The sequence below is a fragment of the Tursiops truncatus genome, chromosome 6 (genome assembly GCF_011762595.2).
Source record: "Tursiops truncatus isolate mTurTru1 chromosome 6, mTurTru1.mat.Y, whole genome shotgun sequence".
NCBI lineage: Eukaryota > Metazoa > Chordata > Mammalia > Artiodactyla > Delphinidae > Tursiops > Tursiops truncatus.
Window position 1 is genome coordinate 112,416,779 of NC_047039.1, and position 17,191 is coordinate 112,433,969.

At 54.2% G+C, this 17,191-nt stretch overlaps 1 protein-coding gene across 4 annotated transcripts; it reads left to right on the forward strand.

Annotated features, from left to right (window-relative positions):
* The first annotated feature begins 1,280 nt into the window (after positions 1-1,280).
* On the forward strand, positions 1,281-9,532 carry LOC101331234 (ficolin-1). 4 transcript variants are annotated; one of them, XM_033858980.2, is made up of 9 exons: positions 1,281-1,428; positions 2,782-2,895; positions 4,366-4,428; positions 4,896-4,931; positions 5,707-5,739; positions 6,174-6,301; positions 6,818-6,947; positions 7,779-7,958; positions 9,055-9,532. In XM_033858980.2, exons 1-9 carry the CDS (start codon positions 1,326-1,328, stop codon positions 9,300-9,302), a joined length of 1,035 nt encoding a protein of 344 aa, XP_033714871.1. In that variant the 5' UTR covers positions 1,281-1,325; the 3' UTR covers positions 9,303-9,532. The 4 variants fall into 4 exon arrangements, with proteins under 4 accessions (XP_033714871.1, XP_033714873.1, XP_033714872.1 ...); XM_033858982.2 differs by having other exon boundaries at positions 7,824-7,958; XM_033858981.2 differs by having other exon boundaries at positions 4,366-4,419.
* Positions 9,533-17,191: the final 7,659 nt, after the last annotated feature.

Here is a 17,191-nt window from a genome sequence, read left to right on the forward strand (position 1 = left end):
TGGCAGAGTCCTGCATTCTTTTGTGTTCTTAGACCCACATACTCTTAGGAACATTAAAGTGACACCTGAGTGTGCTGGCAACATCTCACCTGCATCCGTTCTATTGGCAACGTGAAAAAGAGGAAGCACCCTAGGATCGGGGTGGGGGGTTGTCACTGGCAGATGGGGTTGAAGGACGAAGACCGGCTGCCTCTCTCCCTGTCCTGACTAAGGCCAGGTGAACAGCCCTGAACGGGCCCCTCTCCAACAGATGACATCCAGGCCCATGCTGGGGACAGGCTGCCCTGTCCAGGAGCTCAGGGAGGCTGAGCGGTGCCTGAGGCAATGCAATGCCTGAGGCAACACGACCTCTTTGTTCCCTCAGTCTCCGTGGACTGGGGCCACCTCACAAAAATTTGCAAAGTCGAGTGTCATTCCAGTGCCCATAGAGGTGGTTGGTAAACCTCTGGTCAGGCCATCCCCGGCTTCTTTCCTAGTTGGTGTGGTTGGGACACCAGCCCACGAACACTGGCCCGGAAAGATATCAAACCACAGAAGAGTTTCACGCTCAGCTCCTCCCCTCTTGTCCTCTTCCTACTCTCCTTAGTGACATTCTACACATCTGCAGAAGCCCTTTACGGAATGCCCACCACATGTCCCGGTCAAGGGCGATCATAGTACAGGATGTGGAGGATGGCCTCTGGGATGTGGGGGGAGATAAGACATAGCCTCGCCTTCCGGTGTAATGACCAGACCCAGTGGTCATTGGAGCATTAGACAGACTTGAGGTAACGTCAGGCTCTTACTGTGTGACTTCAGTTTCTCCACCTGTGACATTTAGATAATAGCGTCTTCCGAATGGGGCTGGCATAAGTAGTATTTGGCACACAAGAAGTGCTCGGAATTTTTTCTCTTCCGCTGTGTTAAGTGCTCAAAGACTGCCTCAGTCATTAGAATATTCTGGAAGTCAGGCGAGGGAAGGAGCATCTCTAGCCAACGCCTCCTTATACCCCAGTCAAGGTCTCAGAGTGTTGTTTGGGTGTAGTTGGGTAATGAGGAAGGAGTCTGGGGGACTGGGCTTTCCTTAAGCCACAAAGAAGGCAGACCCTTTCCAACAGAGGGGTCTTGGGAGCTCTCTCGACTGGGAACAGAGTATCCTGCCAGGGGAAGTGAGCCTGATTCAGCGGGCAGCATGGTGGGGCCCAGCAGGAAGGAAACACCCTTTGCCATCACTGGTACCTCCTGTTGGTGTAACCAAAGAGGCTGCAGGAAGTGGGTGTCCCCCACAGGCTCAGGCAAGGGCTGGCTTCCCCTGCTCACAAGAGCAAGGTCAGAGACCAGAGGACATGGAGCTGAGTGGAGTGGCCGTGGCCCTGGGGCCCGCCGGCCAGCTCCTTTTACTCCTGTGCTTCAGGACCCTGGCCGCCCAGACTGCAGACACCTGTCCAGGTGAGATGGACCTGAATTTCCAGTCCCTGAGAGCTGGTAACTACCCACTCATTGACCACAAATAGTATCTAGGGTTAAACCCTCCGTAGGCATCTTCTTCTGAAGACTCAACAGCTCAACTTCATCAGCAGACTAGGACACCACAGGCCCAAGGTCACACAGGTCAGAGCGGGGGGAGCAGGAATTTAATCCCAGGTCTGTCCAACTCTCAAGCCCGTGATTTTCCCCACAAGCTTCCCGGCCAAGTCTCAACGCTGCCACCTAGGAGGACCATGCCCATCACTTTCTCCGTCTTCTCCTGGACTTTTCAGAAAGATGTTGGAAGATGTTCTAATCCAAGGGCTCCCACGTTTACTTGGGGTTTGCTAGTGCAGATTTCTGGCTTTTACCCCAGAGAGTGCGATTCGGCAGATTTGGGTCTAAGAGGGGGTTGTGGTCTCCCTCCCGATCCCACGCAGGTGGATGGGGCCCACACCTGGCAAGAGGATGCCCCTGAGGACAGACCCGCCTCCCCCTGAGTGGAGGACGTATTTATGGGGGAAGCATAAGGTTGCCCCCGTGAGAGAGTCGCAGCTGGAGACAGACCCCGAAACGACAGTTGCCTGTGTCTCCGGTGAGAGCACAGCTGATTCCCACATCCTCTAAGTTGTCTCTCGTGACGATATTTCAGTTCTGAAATCAACAAAATTAACTATCTTTTTCTGAGAAGGAAATGAATCTCTGGTTCCAGTTCTTACTGGAGTTTGCTCTGTGTCCTTGGATCAAATGTGTCCCCTCTCCAGGGGACCTACACAGACCCCTTCCAGTTCAGGAATTCTATGGTCAAAAGTCCAAGGTCTGGGGGTGAAAACGTTACTTTGACCCAGATTCCCCAAGTCATTTAAATATTTATTGTTGTTACTTAGTGAAAGCACTCACTGTTTATGAGGTTCTTTTAAAATGCCATGAATTATACTAAGAAGTTTAAATTCTGCATTATCTAATCTAATCCTCCCCACAGCCCTATTCCTGTCTCCACTTGGGCACCGAAGGGACAGAGCTCAGAGGGGTTGAGTGACTAGGCCAAGGACACACAGCACTGAGGTTGTGGGGAGGCTGGCTCAGGCAGGGTGGACCACAAGGCCAGGGCTCTGCCCTGCATCACCTCCACACCTGACCAGTGCCCACCAGAAGCGGGAAACTCACTGCCAGGCTGACCCTTCATCTGAGACGGGTGACTCTGGCCACAGCCAAGGGCCCAGGTCAAGGTCGCCGCGTGGCAGATCCCCGTGGCTCGGGTGGCCTGTCGCCGGCTCTGCAGGGCTCTCAGGCCCAGGACGAGCGCCCTGACTGGCGCTCTGTGTCTCTCTGCAGAGGTGAAGCTGGTGGGTCTGGAGGGCTCCGACAAGCTCTCCATCCTCCGAGGCTGCCCGGGGCTGCCTGGACCCGCAGGGCCCAAAGGAGAGGCAGGCGCCAATGGACAGAAGGGTACGTGTTTGCGCTCGGGCGTGGGGGTCACTGAGCACCAGCTCTTCTCAAATTAGACCTCGGGTGAGCACTGCCCCCTGCGGGTCTCAGGTCGGGAGCTTGGGTCACGACCCTGCTCAGAGCTGGCGTCAGGAGCGAGCCCCGAGGCCCGCCGGGATCTGTCATTCCCTGAGGAGGGGGCTGGTCGCAGCTAGTCTATGAGCTCACATCGGGGTCCACTTCCATAGAACACCCGCTTCCCGGTCCTCGATCCAGCCCTGGCTTTACGTGACCGTGGGCCAGAGTTCCAAGCCACGCGTACCCCGGTATTCTCACCTGAAAACTGCGGCCCCAGCGTTTTCTGTCTGTACCGCAGATGAGAAAACTGGGGCTCAGAGCAGTCAGCCATCAGCAGGGAGGGTGGGGCTGGACCTTAACGCAGTAGAAAGGCCCCCGAGCGCTCCATAGCCTTCCCGTCGACGTGGCGGCCCCTTGTGGGGTTTCGGGCCCCGAGCCTGGTATGAAGGGCAGGGGTGCCCGCAGCTCAAGGGGTGAGTGCCCCCGACCTGTGTGTGAGTGGGTGCTCCAAGGGCTGCGGACACAGGGCCAGCTCGGAGGTCCCCAGCCTCTCACGTCCTGGGAGGCATCCAGCTCAGGGGCCGTGGGCACCCAGGGCAGCTCCTGGGGATGGGAGGGCTGCGTGTGCTCACCACGATGGGCTCCAGGCTGGGGGTCCTGCCGGGGGGACACCGGGAGGAGGGGCCGGGCTGGGGCGGCTGCCCACCAGTGGGTGTGGTTGGCCCGCCCCAAGCCGAGCCGCCGCCCCCTCGGACCCACCCCACACACCCACACTCCCTGGGGAGGGCAGCCTGCCGGCAGACGCTCCTGCTGCCTTGACTGAGCCTGGGGCCGCCTCTCCTGACCCTCCCCTCAGCGCTCAGGAGGAGGGGCAGGGCCCTGGGTGGTCCTACCCCCTGCTCACATCAGTAACGCAGACCTGGGAGGCCTCGTGGCGCCCGACCCCTCCTCTCTGGAGGTGGAGAGAGAACCACCCCAGAGGGAGGCATAATTGCGCCCGGCCGCCCCTGCGTCCAGGGCTGAGCACAGGGCAGGGCCCCGCCTCCCTCCCAGAGCCAAGGGGCCGGAGGGGCCTGTGTGACAGGGTCTCTGAGGATGTGCTCTTGGTCCCAGGCCCCCGGGGGGCTCTGTGACGGTGGCCTGGACCTGGGCTGCTACACTGAGCTGGTCGGGAGCCAGATGGCTGGTGGTTCCCTGGAGCCCGAGCTGGGTGCGCCGGCCGGTCGGCCCCAGGGGGCTGTGAGTGATTTGTCCTCGCCGCCTGCTGTCACCCTCTGCTGCGTCCCAGGGCGGTGATCCTGAGGATACCGCAGCTGGGATGGGAGGGTCGGAGCTGTATCCTTAGGGCAGAGACGCTCAAGTAGAATTCTGCAGGTTGCCTTTTCCTCAATGATGTATCTTTGGAATTTACAGGAGAGCGAGGTTCTCCCGGAGTCCCTGGGAAGGCAGGGCCGGCCGGGCCCAAAGGTACCAAAGGTGATGAAGAGCTAGGACCCCTGAGCAGGACCCCGGGGCCTGTCTACAGAGACATGAGAGATGGAGACAGACAGAGAGCGAGAGGGAGGAGGTGGAGAGAGAGATGGGAGAGAGACACAGAGAGGGAGGGGGCCAAGTGAGAGAGGCACCTGTCCTATTTCCTGTTTCCAAAGAGCTTCGAGACAGTGTGTGAACGGGGTCCCGGGTCCGGGGCCCCAGGTCCAGAGCAGCCTCTCATAACCCAGGGAAGAATCCAGGCCTCTGAGGCCCCGCCCCCTGCAACTCCCCCGGCTGAGACCCAGGCATTGGAAAAGTGTGGGCCGCGGAGCATGCGCGTGTGGTGTCCAGAGCCTCAGCCCCGCCCCCCACACCCCAGCTCCCGAGGAAGTGAGCACTTGGGTGGTTTCCAGAGCGGAGGGTCGACGTCCACTGACCAGACGTCCTGTGCATCTCCTGTCTCTCCCCAGGAGACCGAGGGGAAAAGGGCGCAGGCGGAGAGAAAGGTGAGCCCCTCCGCCTCCCTGGGGTCACTGAGCAGGCTTTGCAGGGGACTGGGGCATCCAGAGAGCTCGGTCACGGCTACCACCATCTGGGGGAGGAACTCAGACCACAGCCCTGGCCCTGGCCCTGCAGCGGATGGGTGTGGGAGGAGGGGCCCCTGAGCCCGGCCTGCTTTGTCAGCGGCCGGTGAGCGCTCAAAGCCCAGAGGCTCCGGAGTTGGACCCAGGTGACTGGCGATACCGCTTTGCTACATGATTTTGGACATTTTGCTTATAATGCTCTGATTTATGCTCATTTATTTAAAAATTTGTGAAAGCAAGAAAAGGCAAAACGCCAAGACACAGTCACATGCTCTGGCTACAAATACAAAGTGCGAGGTTGGGGCCCAGACCCACATCCCAAATGCTCCCCAGTACTTTCCACAAGCAGAGGCTGTGCTGGGGACATGGGCTGTGGAAAGCGATAGGCCTGGGGGCGCTGCACCTCCACCGCCGTGAGCCGTGAAGCCCAGGCGAGGTGGCCGGCACGGCGGTCCAGCCAGTGCCCCGTGGGACGGTGCTGGCCGCCAGCCCCCAGGCAGGCCGGATGCAGTGGGGGCCGAGCAAGCCCAGGGATGCTGAGTCTAGGAGCTGATCCGCAGGGCTGGAGGCTGAGAGTCCTGCAAAGAGCTGGATAATGGTTTCCTTTCTCCACGCTGTGTTCACGGAGCAACGGGGCTGAGGGGTGGGGGCGCTGTTTCCAGACGTGTGACGTGCATGTCCTCGCTCCCCACAACAGGAGAGCCGGGAGAGCTTCATTCCTGTGCCACAGGTGACTGCGCACACGCCGACCCCCGGACCTTCGCCTGGACCTGCTCCTGCTGGGGGTGGGGGAGGGGGGGGGTCGACCAGAAGGCCAGCTGCACAGACTCAGGTTCCACCTTCCAAGGACAAAGCCCTCTCTGCGCATATCTTACTCCCCACTTACCCGAGTGATAGGCAGCCATTGCCTGGTTAACTCGAGTATATTCCTGGAGGAGGCCAGGTGCCCAGGAGACTAGGCGGGGGCAGCCCTGGGAGGTGGGGATGGCCAGGTCGTCGGGGCCTGGCCGTCACAGCCGGGTGGCCTTGGGGGCCGCGTCTCTGTCCCAGGACTCAGAGCCCACCTCCCCCAGGCAGGTGTCCCTGCCTCTCCCTCCTGCCCCCTCCCCCCTGCCCTGCCCAGAGCTCCTGTCCTGGCGTCCATTCCCTGGCTTCCCTTCCCAGGACCTCGGACCTGTAAGGAGCTGCTCACCAGGGGACACTTTCTGAGCGGCTGGTACACCATCTACCTGCCCGACTGCCGGCCCCTGACCGTGCTGTGTGACATGGACGTGGACGGCGGGGGGTGGACCGTGAGTGGGGGGGACCCAGCGATGGCCGTGGGGTCACCCAGCGATGGCCGTGGGGTTCCTGGCAGGGGTGGGCGTGCCTGGGAGCCTCACCTGGTGGCAGAGCACTGTTTAGTGGCCTTTGTGAGGCCTTTGTGAGACCGTCCACTCCTTCCAGGCAGAGGCTGCCCCCGTCCTTTCACTGAGGTCGGGAGAATCAGAAATGTCGGGGGAGGGGGCTGTGGACCCACATGGGAAGGAGTCCCGTGGCTCAGGGCTGTGGGTTCAGGCCCAGAGGTGCCCACTCCTCTCCAGCCGTGTGGCGTTGGGCTTGTCGCCTGCCCTCTCTGAGCCTCCGTTTCCTCCTTGGTCCCATGTGGGTGTCCCTGACTGCCCCTGGGCTCTTGGATGAGACCCACGTTCTGGTCCTCAGCCTGTGATGCCTGTGAACTACCAGCGCTGCTCCCGCGTGTGGCCGGGGTGCTCTGTGGGGGGACGGCAGTGGGGCCCCGTCTCCCCAGCCCTCCCCATCGTGTGCAGGTTTTCCAGCGAAGGAGCGACGGCTCTGTGGACTTCTACCGGGACTGGGCCGCGTACAAGCAGGGCTTCGGCAGTCAGCTGGGAGAGTTCTGGCTGGGGAATGAAAACATCCACGCCCTGACCGCCCAGGGTAGGGCCGCGGCCGGGGGCTCTGTGGTGGGGTGCCTGAAATGCACATGCCCCTGACCTCAGCCCTGGGCCATGTGGGCCAGAGGACCCCGCTCCCCCTGGCCCCCGGGGTGGTCACGTGTGACAGCAGGAGGGGTTATTACTCTGAGAACCTAGGACGTGTATCCTCTTACACTGTCTGAGTGTTCAAATCGGAGGAGGTGGATTATTGGAGTGAAGACGGCTTCTGGTCTCGGGACCGATCGTGTCTAGAACCCGAGAGTCGGAAGTGAGGGGGAGGCCATCTGGATCGGGGTGGCCCTTCTCCCACTTCCAACGGTTGGTCCTTCCTTGAAACTGGGATCTTAGGCCCACGGAGCCCCTCCCTTGCCTCTCCCGCTCAGTGCATGTGGCGGTCCCCACGCAGGCCCCCTCACCCCACTTCTCCGTTCCACAGAATCAGCTTCACAGCTGGTCCTGAGTTCATTGGCAAACGTGTAAATCCTTTCTTACTCCTTCCACTCCCTCATGGCAACCTTGACGGTGTCCACTCATGTGCCTGAAATCCTTGCAGAAGAAACCACACATACAAAGGTTTCCTGCCGTGGCATTCACAGCTATTTGCAGGAGAATTTAGGGTTTCCCACTAGAGCAAGGCTTCATTCCGTCCAGGTCCACTGACTGTGGAATTTCAGGCATGGCTGATGGAGCAGCAGGGGAGCTATTTGAAAACAGGGAGGCATCCCTGAGGTCCTCCCACCAGCCCAGCCTCTCACACCTTCCCGGTGAATTGTCCCCGATGCCAACTTCAGACGTCCCCTAAAGCCCACATTCCCACCCCCCGTGCCTGTAGGCAGAGGGTCCCTTCTGCTGGGCCCTGAGCACCCACCTCCAACAGGAGGCAGCGAGCTGCGGGTAGACCTCGTGGACTTTGAGGGCAACCACCAATTTGCCAAGTACCAGTCATTCAAGATGGCGGGTGAGGCAGAGAAGTACAAGCTGGTCCTGGGAGCCTTTGTCGGGGGCAGTGCAGGTGAGAGTCCGCGCGGGGCACAGCAGTGGCCTGGGCTTCAACGCGGGGTTTGGGGAAGCAGAGAGGACCTGCTAGCATCCTGGCTCTGTCTCCCGTGAGTGACCCTGGGCTGGGGCTCCACGCCCTGGGTCCAGGTTCTCCGTCTTTGGATGCAGACACGAAGGTACCTGAGTCTCTTTGTAGCATGGGGACCAGTGACGCCATCAGTTACCGCTCCCAAGGCTGTGTCTGCAGAGCAGTGAGCTGTTCTGAGTGGGGCTTGAGGTCACTGACCCCTTTCCCTGCTAACACCTGGAAGAGGATGGTCATTTCACGTCAGCCCTTAGAGCCATATTCCCAAACTGGGCTCCACGGAACACAAACCCTGTGGGATGTTCTTTGCCAAAAAGACACCCCGGTCACAGGATGTGGGGAGGCATCTCTTATGGGGCACCCTCTTGAGAATTCCCAGTGTGCACTCTTTCAGGAAAGGTGCTAGGAGCCTGTCTGCTTGTGTTGAACCAGAGCTGCAGGGAGCAAGGTCCTCCCGGGGCGTGGGCGGGGGGGAATATTGCTAATGGGAGCCTTCAAGCACCCCTTTGCCACACCTGCCTCCTCTGAGCCTCCAGGGAAGGAGAAGGGCAGGGACCCTCCTCTCCATGCTGCAGGTGGTACAGCTGAGGGTCTGGCAGGGGTGAGAAGGGCAGTGGGGTGCTACAGGAACTGGGGTGAGTTGCACACCCAGGGCTGAAAATGGAGCAGGGAGCCCCGGGATGAGGCCGTGCTGTCCCTCTGGGATGACCACGCAACCCAGGGAGTGGGTATGAAGCCCAGAAAAGCGAGGCAGGCTCGGGGAAGGGAGGGCACCTCAGGGGAGAGGACGGCGCGGGTCCTGGTGGTCTTGGGGGAGCCGGGAGGAAACAGGTGAGGCTGGAGGAGGGAGGCATGCACCCTGGGGCCGAGCTCCTGGGCCAGGTGGCTCCATCTGCCCCAGGGTGAGGCAGGATCTTGACGCCCTGGGCGTCAGCTCACACGTCTCTAGAGGGAGGTGGCGCTGGGCAGGCGGCAGGGCAGGCTCCCTCTAGCCCGAGCAATACCCCCACTCCCTCCTGAGCAGGTGATTCCCTGACGCCCCACAAGGACGAGTTCTTCTCCACCAAAGACCAAGACAACGACAAGAGTTCCTCTAACTGTGCAGTGCAGTTCCAGGGGGCCTGGTGGTACAACAGTTGTCACTCGTCCAACCTGAACGGCCGCTACCTCGGGGGGCCGCACACGAGCTATGCCAACGGTGTCAACTGGAGGTCGTGGAGAGGGTACAACTACAGCTACAAGACAACCACGATGAAGGTGCGGCTCACCTAGGTGGGCGGGGCCCGCAGCCCGACCCCACGCCTCCCCGGGCCCCCTGCCTGCGGCCTCCCAAAACCCCACTCAGTCCCCAGCGAAGGCCAGCACACATGCTCCCCCGCCGCCCCTTTGCTGAACAAGACCTGCTTGCCCAGCCCCTTCTCTCTCATCAAAGTGTCCGAACCCTCGTGCCCCACAGCCTCACCAGAAGGATCACGTGTTAAAGCTGTTTGCTTTCTGGCAGATATCCTCCCAGGTTTCATTTGCGTCTTCGAACATCAGCTGTTCTGAGTATTTTTCCCAGAGCCCATCCACAGCAGGGGCTGTGGTCGAGTCAGGGAGAGTTAGGGAGCCCATTCAGCAGATGTAACCACTGATGTTCCTAGAGGGCAAGTGGCTGTTCCACAGAGCATCAGCCCCCAGCCTTAAGCTCCCACTTCATTTCATCGACGGGTTGGGGGGGATGTCCCCTCCCTCACCCAAAGTCACCTGCTTCTTCCTGATATTGGTCACAGCATCTTCATTCATCTTTAAACAGGTCACTCTGAGACTAGAAAACTCTCATTAAAAAGGGGGGGGAGGAGTTAAATAGGGACCTTCCCGCTTTCAATCAGTGCTCTGGGCCAGCTTCCCTGGAAAGCAGCTGAAACACCAAACACAGATCCACAGGGTGGGCTGCGTCCACCCAGCGGAGCAAGGGCAGCTGGCTGTCCACACACCATACAAAACCCCGAGGGGCCCGCCTCACGCCGCACAACCCTCGGCTTCGGGGCGATTGTAGACCTCAGTGGGCAAAGCGAACAGCCTGACGGGAGATGGTAAAGGAGAGTTTTCTCAGTCTCTCGGGCCGGGGAGAGGTTTCTTAACTGGGACTTCAGAAACACCAGGCATAAAGGAAAAGACTGATGGATTCAACCCCATTCAATCAAAAGCTTCTGTTTATCAAAGGACACCGTAGGAAATAAAAGGAGAGTCACAGAGGGATAGAATGCCTTGGTCACACGTAGGTTATTAGTTTTCTACTGCTGTCTCTACTCATTAACAACAATTTAGTGGCTTAAGAACAAAGGAAACGTGTTATCACAAAGTTCTGCCGGTTAGAAGTCCGACGTGGGTGTGACTGGGCTGGAAGCAAGCTGTCAGCAGTGCTGGTTCCTCCTGGAGGCTCCAGGGGAGGGTCTGTTTTCTGAACTTTTCCAGGTTCTGGAGGTCCCTGGCACATTCCTTGGTTCACGGCCCCTTCTCCATCTTCAAAGTAGCGACAGCACATCACTCCAACCCTGCTTTCATGGTCCCATCTCCCTCTGGGTATAGCCAGAACAGGTTCTCTGAAGGACTCACGTGATGCGACTGGGCCCACCTGGGTATCCCAGGACCATCTCCCCATCACAAGATCCTTCATTTAACCACACCCGCCAAGTCCCTTTTGCCACGTAAGGTGACATGCTCACCAGTTCTGGGGATTAGGGCAGGAAATCTTCAGCAGGGGAAACATTATTCTGCCTACCACAGCCTATTAAAAAATACCATGGTCTCATACCGAGAATATTTAAAGAACTCCTACCAATCAGTAAAAAATTTTAATAGCTCAGTAAGAAGTGGTTAAGAGATTTGAACAGACACTCCACAAAAAATGATATCCATAGGACCAATACATTTATAAAAAGCTTCTGTATTTTGTTGGTTCTCAGCAAAATGCAAATTATAACCAAAACGAGATGCTATGACACACTCATCGGGACGGCTAAAATGTGAAAAACTGACAACACTAAATGTCAGGGATGCTGCAGGGTAAGGGGGGTTTCATATGCTGCTGGTAGCAATGCGAATTGATGCCACTAACTTGGAAAAGTGTTTGACATCAACTGTTAGAGTAGAAGACACGCATTCCCATAACCCGGCAATTCTACTGCCTGACGTGGAAATAACTGTTGTGTGCCCCAGGGGCCCTGCCAAGAATATCTATAGCCAAGCTCTTCACAGCAGCCAAAACCTGTCATCCACCCAAAGGCCCGTCAGGAAGAAGGCAGATAGCAATGCAAAGATAGTCACGCACTAGAAAGCCACGCAGCAGTGCTAACTGGACAGCTACGGCCACACGCAGGACGGACAGAGCACGACGCAGCAGCTGGCGGAGAAAGCTGGATTCACGAGAGTATGTACTGTTGGCTCCACCTTGTACAAAACTGTTTTCTAAGCAAAAATGACCTGCCGTGTTTTGGATGCCTACTTAGGTGGTAAACGTATACCAGGAAAACAAGAAAGTGGTTGCCCTTGGAGTGGAATGGGGTGGTCACTGGGAAGGGACACAGATGGCCTTTGGGGTTCTGGGTGGTGATGACAAGCATGTGGGCCACACGATAATAAAAATACCTAGACTACGCTTTTCATTTTATAGACTTTTGTGTACATGTTCCGTTCACAATTTTATAACTACTTTTAAAGAGAGGGCACGCCCGTGATCCAGGGATGCGGGCAACGAGCACATCTTTTCCTGACGTCCACGGTCATTGACTCAGTAACTGAGGAGAGGTCCCTGCAGCCCACCTGGGATTGACCAGACCCCACCAGGTCCTGGCCACAGTCTCTCAACAGAAGTAAAGTCTGCTAGTTGAAACTGCCCTTTTCTTCCTCAGTAGGTAAGCATCTTATAAACCCAGGAAGATTATAAGTCTAGAAATGATTCATACACTAAAAGCCATAGAATTATGACTTTCTTATAAGAAATCTGGATAGGTTTGGTATCTCATAGTCTCATGATGTTTAAAGAAGTTGGCCTGTTGTAAAGAAAGTCTCATAAATCCAAAGTTAAATATGTCATTAACTCATTGACTTAGTCTTGTAATGTTATCTGGAAAGCCTGGTGCATTTATTCACAGTACTGGAATATGTAAGAAACTCCGGGCTCGTTGCATTTCTAAGTGAAATCATTAGATTTCTAAAAATTAATTAGTACTAAGAAGGTGTTGTCCACTAGGCTTTTGAAATGCCCAAGAAGGAATTGAATATATTACACTTATTATCACCATTCAAAGTTTTGAAAGTTTAATGAATTAGATTTGTCGTATTCAAAGACCCTTAAAAGCGACTGTTCAGATTTGCAGGTCTTGGGCTTCCCTGGTGGCGCAGTGGTTGAGAGTCCGCCTGCCGATGCAGGGGACACAGGTTCGTGCCCCGGTCCGGGAAGATCCCACATGCCACGGAGCGGCTGGGCCCGTGAGCCATGGCCACTGAGCCTGCGCGTCCAGAGCTTTCGCTCCGCAACGGGAGAGGCCACAGCAGTGAGAGGCCCGTGTACCACAAAAAAAAAAAAAAAAGGATTTGCAGGCCTTATGAATAGAAAAACAAGATCTGTATGCCAAACGTAAACTATTAGGCTAAGTTTTTGAATCTGTAGCTTTTGGAAACCAAACCTTAATTTTAAAAAGCAGAGTCTTTCCTAAACACAAATGCCTCTCAAACTCAAATCATCAAAACTCAGTGATGTTTCGAACAGCTCCGTGCTGGTACCTGGGGGAGGATCAAATAAGCGAAATCCCCCAAGTCTGGTTCCCAGCACCCTCTCCTGAGCAGGAGGGGAGGTGGGGCCCCACCAGCAAGGTTTCAGCACATGTGGGGTCATTCCCCCAGCCTTGTTCTCATCACCTTTTCTCTTATTAGTGAATATTTTTATTACCCAAACTTCCCCTCTACCAGCTTACGGTGTGGAGGCTCCTCCCTTACTCTTGTGGAGTCCGTGTTTGAGACGCCCTGTCCACCCCTGCCCTCTTACGGACCAAGACAAACGAGTCCCTCTACCACTGACCTGGAGGGTCTTTCAGCCCCGGTCAGCTCATTGCCCCTCCTGCCTCCTGTGTCACCGTGTCTGGCACACACTTTATCTCTTTATTTAACACCCCACCAGACGTTGCTCTTACAGGGTTGCACAGCCCATATTCCTCTTGACCTATCTGCATTCTCGCTTTTTTTTTTTGATTATATATAAATTTTTAATATTTATTTTTTAACTGAAGTATAGTTGATTTACAATGTTGTGTTAGTTTCAGGTGTACAGCAAGGTGATTCTCATATATATATTCTTTTTCAGATTCTTTTCCCTTATAGGTTATTACAAGATGCTTAGAGTTCCCTATGCTACACAGTGGGCCCTGTTGGTTATCTAGTCTATATATAGTAGTGTGTATCTGTTAATCCCAAACTCCTAAATTATCCCCCCCCCCACCCCCTTTCCCCTTTGGTAGCCATAAGTTTGTTTTCTATGTCTGTGAGTCTGTTTCTGTTTTGTAAATAAGTTCGTTTGTATCATTTTTTTAGGTGCCTCATATAAGCGATTTCATATATTTGTCTTTCTCTGTCTGACTTACTTCACTCAGTATGATAATCTCTAGGTCCGTCCATGTTGCTGCAAATGGCATTATTTCATTCCTTTTTATGGCCGAGTAATATTCCATTGATATATGTACCACATCTTCTTTATCCATTCATCTGTTGATGTACATTTGGGTGGTTTCCACGTCTAGGCCATTGTAAATAGTGCTGCTATAAACATTGGGGTGCATGGATCTTTTCGAATTAGAGTTTTGTCTGGATATATGCTCAGGAATGGGATTGCTGGATCATATGGTAGCTCTATTTTTAGTTTTTTAAGGAACCTCCATGCTCTTCTCCATAGTCACCCATTATGTAGCTCTTACCCCATCTTCCAACTCATTTTCAGTCTTTCTTGCTGTCCAACAAACCCCCTTTCATTTCATATATATATATTTTTTTGACATAGGTCTGCTGGTGATGAATTCTGTCCTTTTTTGTTTTCTGAAAACATCTTATTTTGCCTCACATTCAAAAAGTATTTTCACTGGGTGTAAAACCCTAAGTCGGCAGGTATTTTCTTCCAGCGCTTTAAACATGTATTTCCAGATTCCATTCTTTCTGCTGAAAGTCTGTTGCTCCTCTGAAGGGAACGTGACTTCTTTCCTCTGGCCCTTTACAAGGTTTTCCTTTTTGCCATGATGTGCCTGCGTGGGATTTTCTTTGAATGTGTCCATTCTCTCCACTCTTTCAAAGACTTCAGTTACACACATGAGCCTTTTTTTCCCCCGTGTTCCACGTCTCTCATGCTATTTTCTGTATTTTTATTCTTTTTTTCCCCTCCACATTCAGTCCGTATATCTTCTGTTGACCTCTATTCCAGTTCAATAATAAAACCCTTTCCTCTGCTAAGCTGTCAAAACACCTGCCCAGCCTCCCAGGATTGGCAAATGACCCCAGGCGAAGATACCCGCAAATACAGCCACCCGATTTCTATTTCCGCTAGACTTTATTCTGGGAATCCCTCGCAATTAGCCATCTTTAACGCTTAGGAAGAGTACCTCTGAACTTTGTCCAGCTTTTAATTTATTTTCAGAGGAAGCGTGGTGCTCATTATCTAATCCATCATTACTGGAAGTGAGAGCTGAATGTACAGTTTTATCTCCTGATGTGAGTTATTTTCTCCTGGCCCTAGAGTTTGCTTGTTTAGCATTTTTTAAATCGTCACTGAACATTCATTTGAGGAAATGGTCATCAGTCCTATGGTTGAATACTTCTATTCCAGCTGGTGTTTCGTGGCCACAATGTCGAATGAACACATCTATGTACACAGCTTTCTCTCATCTGTGGGGTTTTCTAGAAGTAAGTTCCTGGTGAGCGTACGGATTCAAAGTGTGTGCACTTTTCTTTAGGACGTGACACTGTATGTGAAAGACTAAGATCATCAACCACTTCACCATAAAATTATCTGTTTGGGCCGTGTTAAAAGTCACTGTAATAACTAGATCTTAATTCAGCATTTTTTGAGCCGTGTTAAAAGTCACTGTAATAACTAGATCTTAATTCAGCATTTTTTTTGGACCCTTGACTTCCCTTTTCATCTGGGTCACTCCTGCCCGTGCTCCGAGGATTGACTGAGAAACTGGGGACACGTGGCTCAAGGAGCCTGGACATGGTTTGGGGACACGCTTGGTTGTCACCTCTGTCCATTTGACATGCTGCCACGCAATTCCTACCATGGCTTATCTTCAGAATCAACAGGAAACCTCAAAAAATACAGGCTCCAGCCATCACCACTGAGATTTTGGTTTTGCAGGTCAGAGATGGGCCTCCTGAATCTGTATTTTTTAAAATTTATTTTATTGAAGTATAGTTGATTTACGATGTTGTATTAATTTCTGCTGTACAGCAAAGTGATTCACACACACACACACACACACACACACACACATACATTGTTTTTATGGTCTTTTCCAATATGGTTTATCACAGGATATTGAATATAGTTCCTTGTGCTGCACAGTGGGACCCTGTTGTTTATCCATTCTATATATAATAGTTTACATCTGCTAACCCCAAACTCCCACTCCATCCCTCCCCCAACCCTTGGCAACCACAAGTCTGTTCTCTATGTTCTGAGTCTGTTTCTGTTTCGTAGATCGGTTCATTTGTGTCATATTTTATTTTATTTATTTTTTTTATTATTATTTTTTTTGCGGTACGCGGGCCTCTCACTGTTGTGGCCTCTCCCGTTGCGGAGCACAGGCTCCGGACGCACAGGCTCAGCGGCCATGGCTCACGGGTCGAGCCGCTCCGCGGCATGTGGGATCTTCCCAGACCGGGGCACGAACCCGTGTCCCCTGCATCGGCAGGCGGACTCTCAACCACTGCGCCACTAGGGAAGCCCTGTGTCATATTTTAGATTCCACATATAAGCGATATATTTGCCTTTGTCTGACTTAACTTCACTTAGTATGACAATCTCTAGGTCCATCCATGTTGCTGCAAACGGCACTATTTCACTTTTTGCTGGCTGAGTAATATTCCATTGTATAAATATACCACACGTTCTTTATCTGTTCACCTGTTGATGGGCCTTGAGGCTGTTTCCATGTGTGAATCTGTATTTTAAGTGCCTCCCCAGGTAGCTCTGAGGGACAGCTGGGCTTAGGACCCACTGATATGCTAGTTTCAGGGCTGAAACTAGATAGTTTCAGGCTGTGCTATTGGATGATTTCAGGGCAAGCAAATGAAAGCCCTGGGCCGTCTGGCCCATCAGAGCAGAGCTTGTGTGAAAGGAGACAGTGGTGCTACAGGGCATCGGAGCTGAGCTAGTTAACAGGAAGACATTTGGGTTAGAATCCCAGGGACACAGGAGTGGTGGAGCCAGACAGGTTATCAGCTGAGCGACCGGGAGACGCCCCGGCCGCTCGCAGCACTCAAGCTTGTCAGACCCAGAAAGTCCTGCTTAGTTACTCGGCCGCTGCACCGAGAGCCTCCCAGCCTGCCGGACAGTCGTGGTTTTTGTTTTGTTTTCTGAAGATGCGCTCTGCCCTTGGTTCCCACGCCTCGGCCACCAGCTGATAAGGCCTTTCTGAGGTGGTGGGGAATCAACTTGGACGTCCTGCTGTCCAGGGCACCCAGCCCCCTCCAAGGAAGGGCTCTACGGAAAAGCAGGGCCAAATCCACAGGAGGAGGTGCTCCCGACGTCGCGACAGCTGCCCCTGGCCTCGCTGCACGAGTCGTCCAAGGCGACGGCAAGCTTCCCACACCCGCAGGTCTTTAGGGCAAGATGGAACGGGCACCCATCGGGGCTGCAGAGGAGCTGGTTCTCGCTCCATGTGAAAGCGTGGACCGGAGCAGCTGCGCCTCGCTTCCAGTGCCAAGATTTGGTGATTTCTATTCCCACCCCAATTCGAATTTAGGACACCCTTCTTGCAGGCACAGGACTCTGGGAGGGCCGTGTTCGCTCCCTTGGGACAGATGGACGTTCCCAGATGGTGCCTGGTTCTCCCAGCTTCCTGACCGGGACTTGTGCCACAGAGTGGGGTGGGCGGGTAGAACTTGCAGCCTCCCGGGAAGCTCCAGGAATCAGA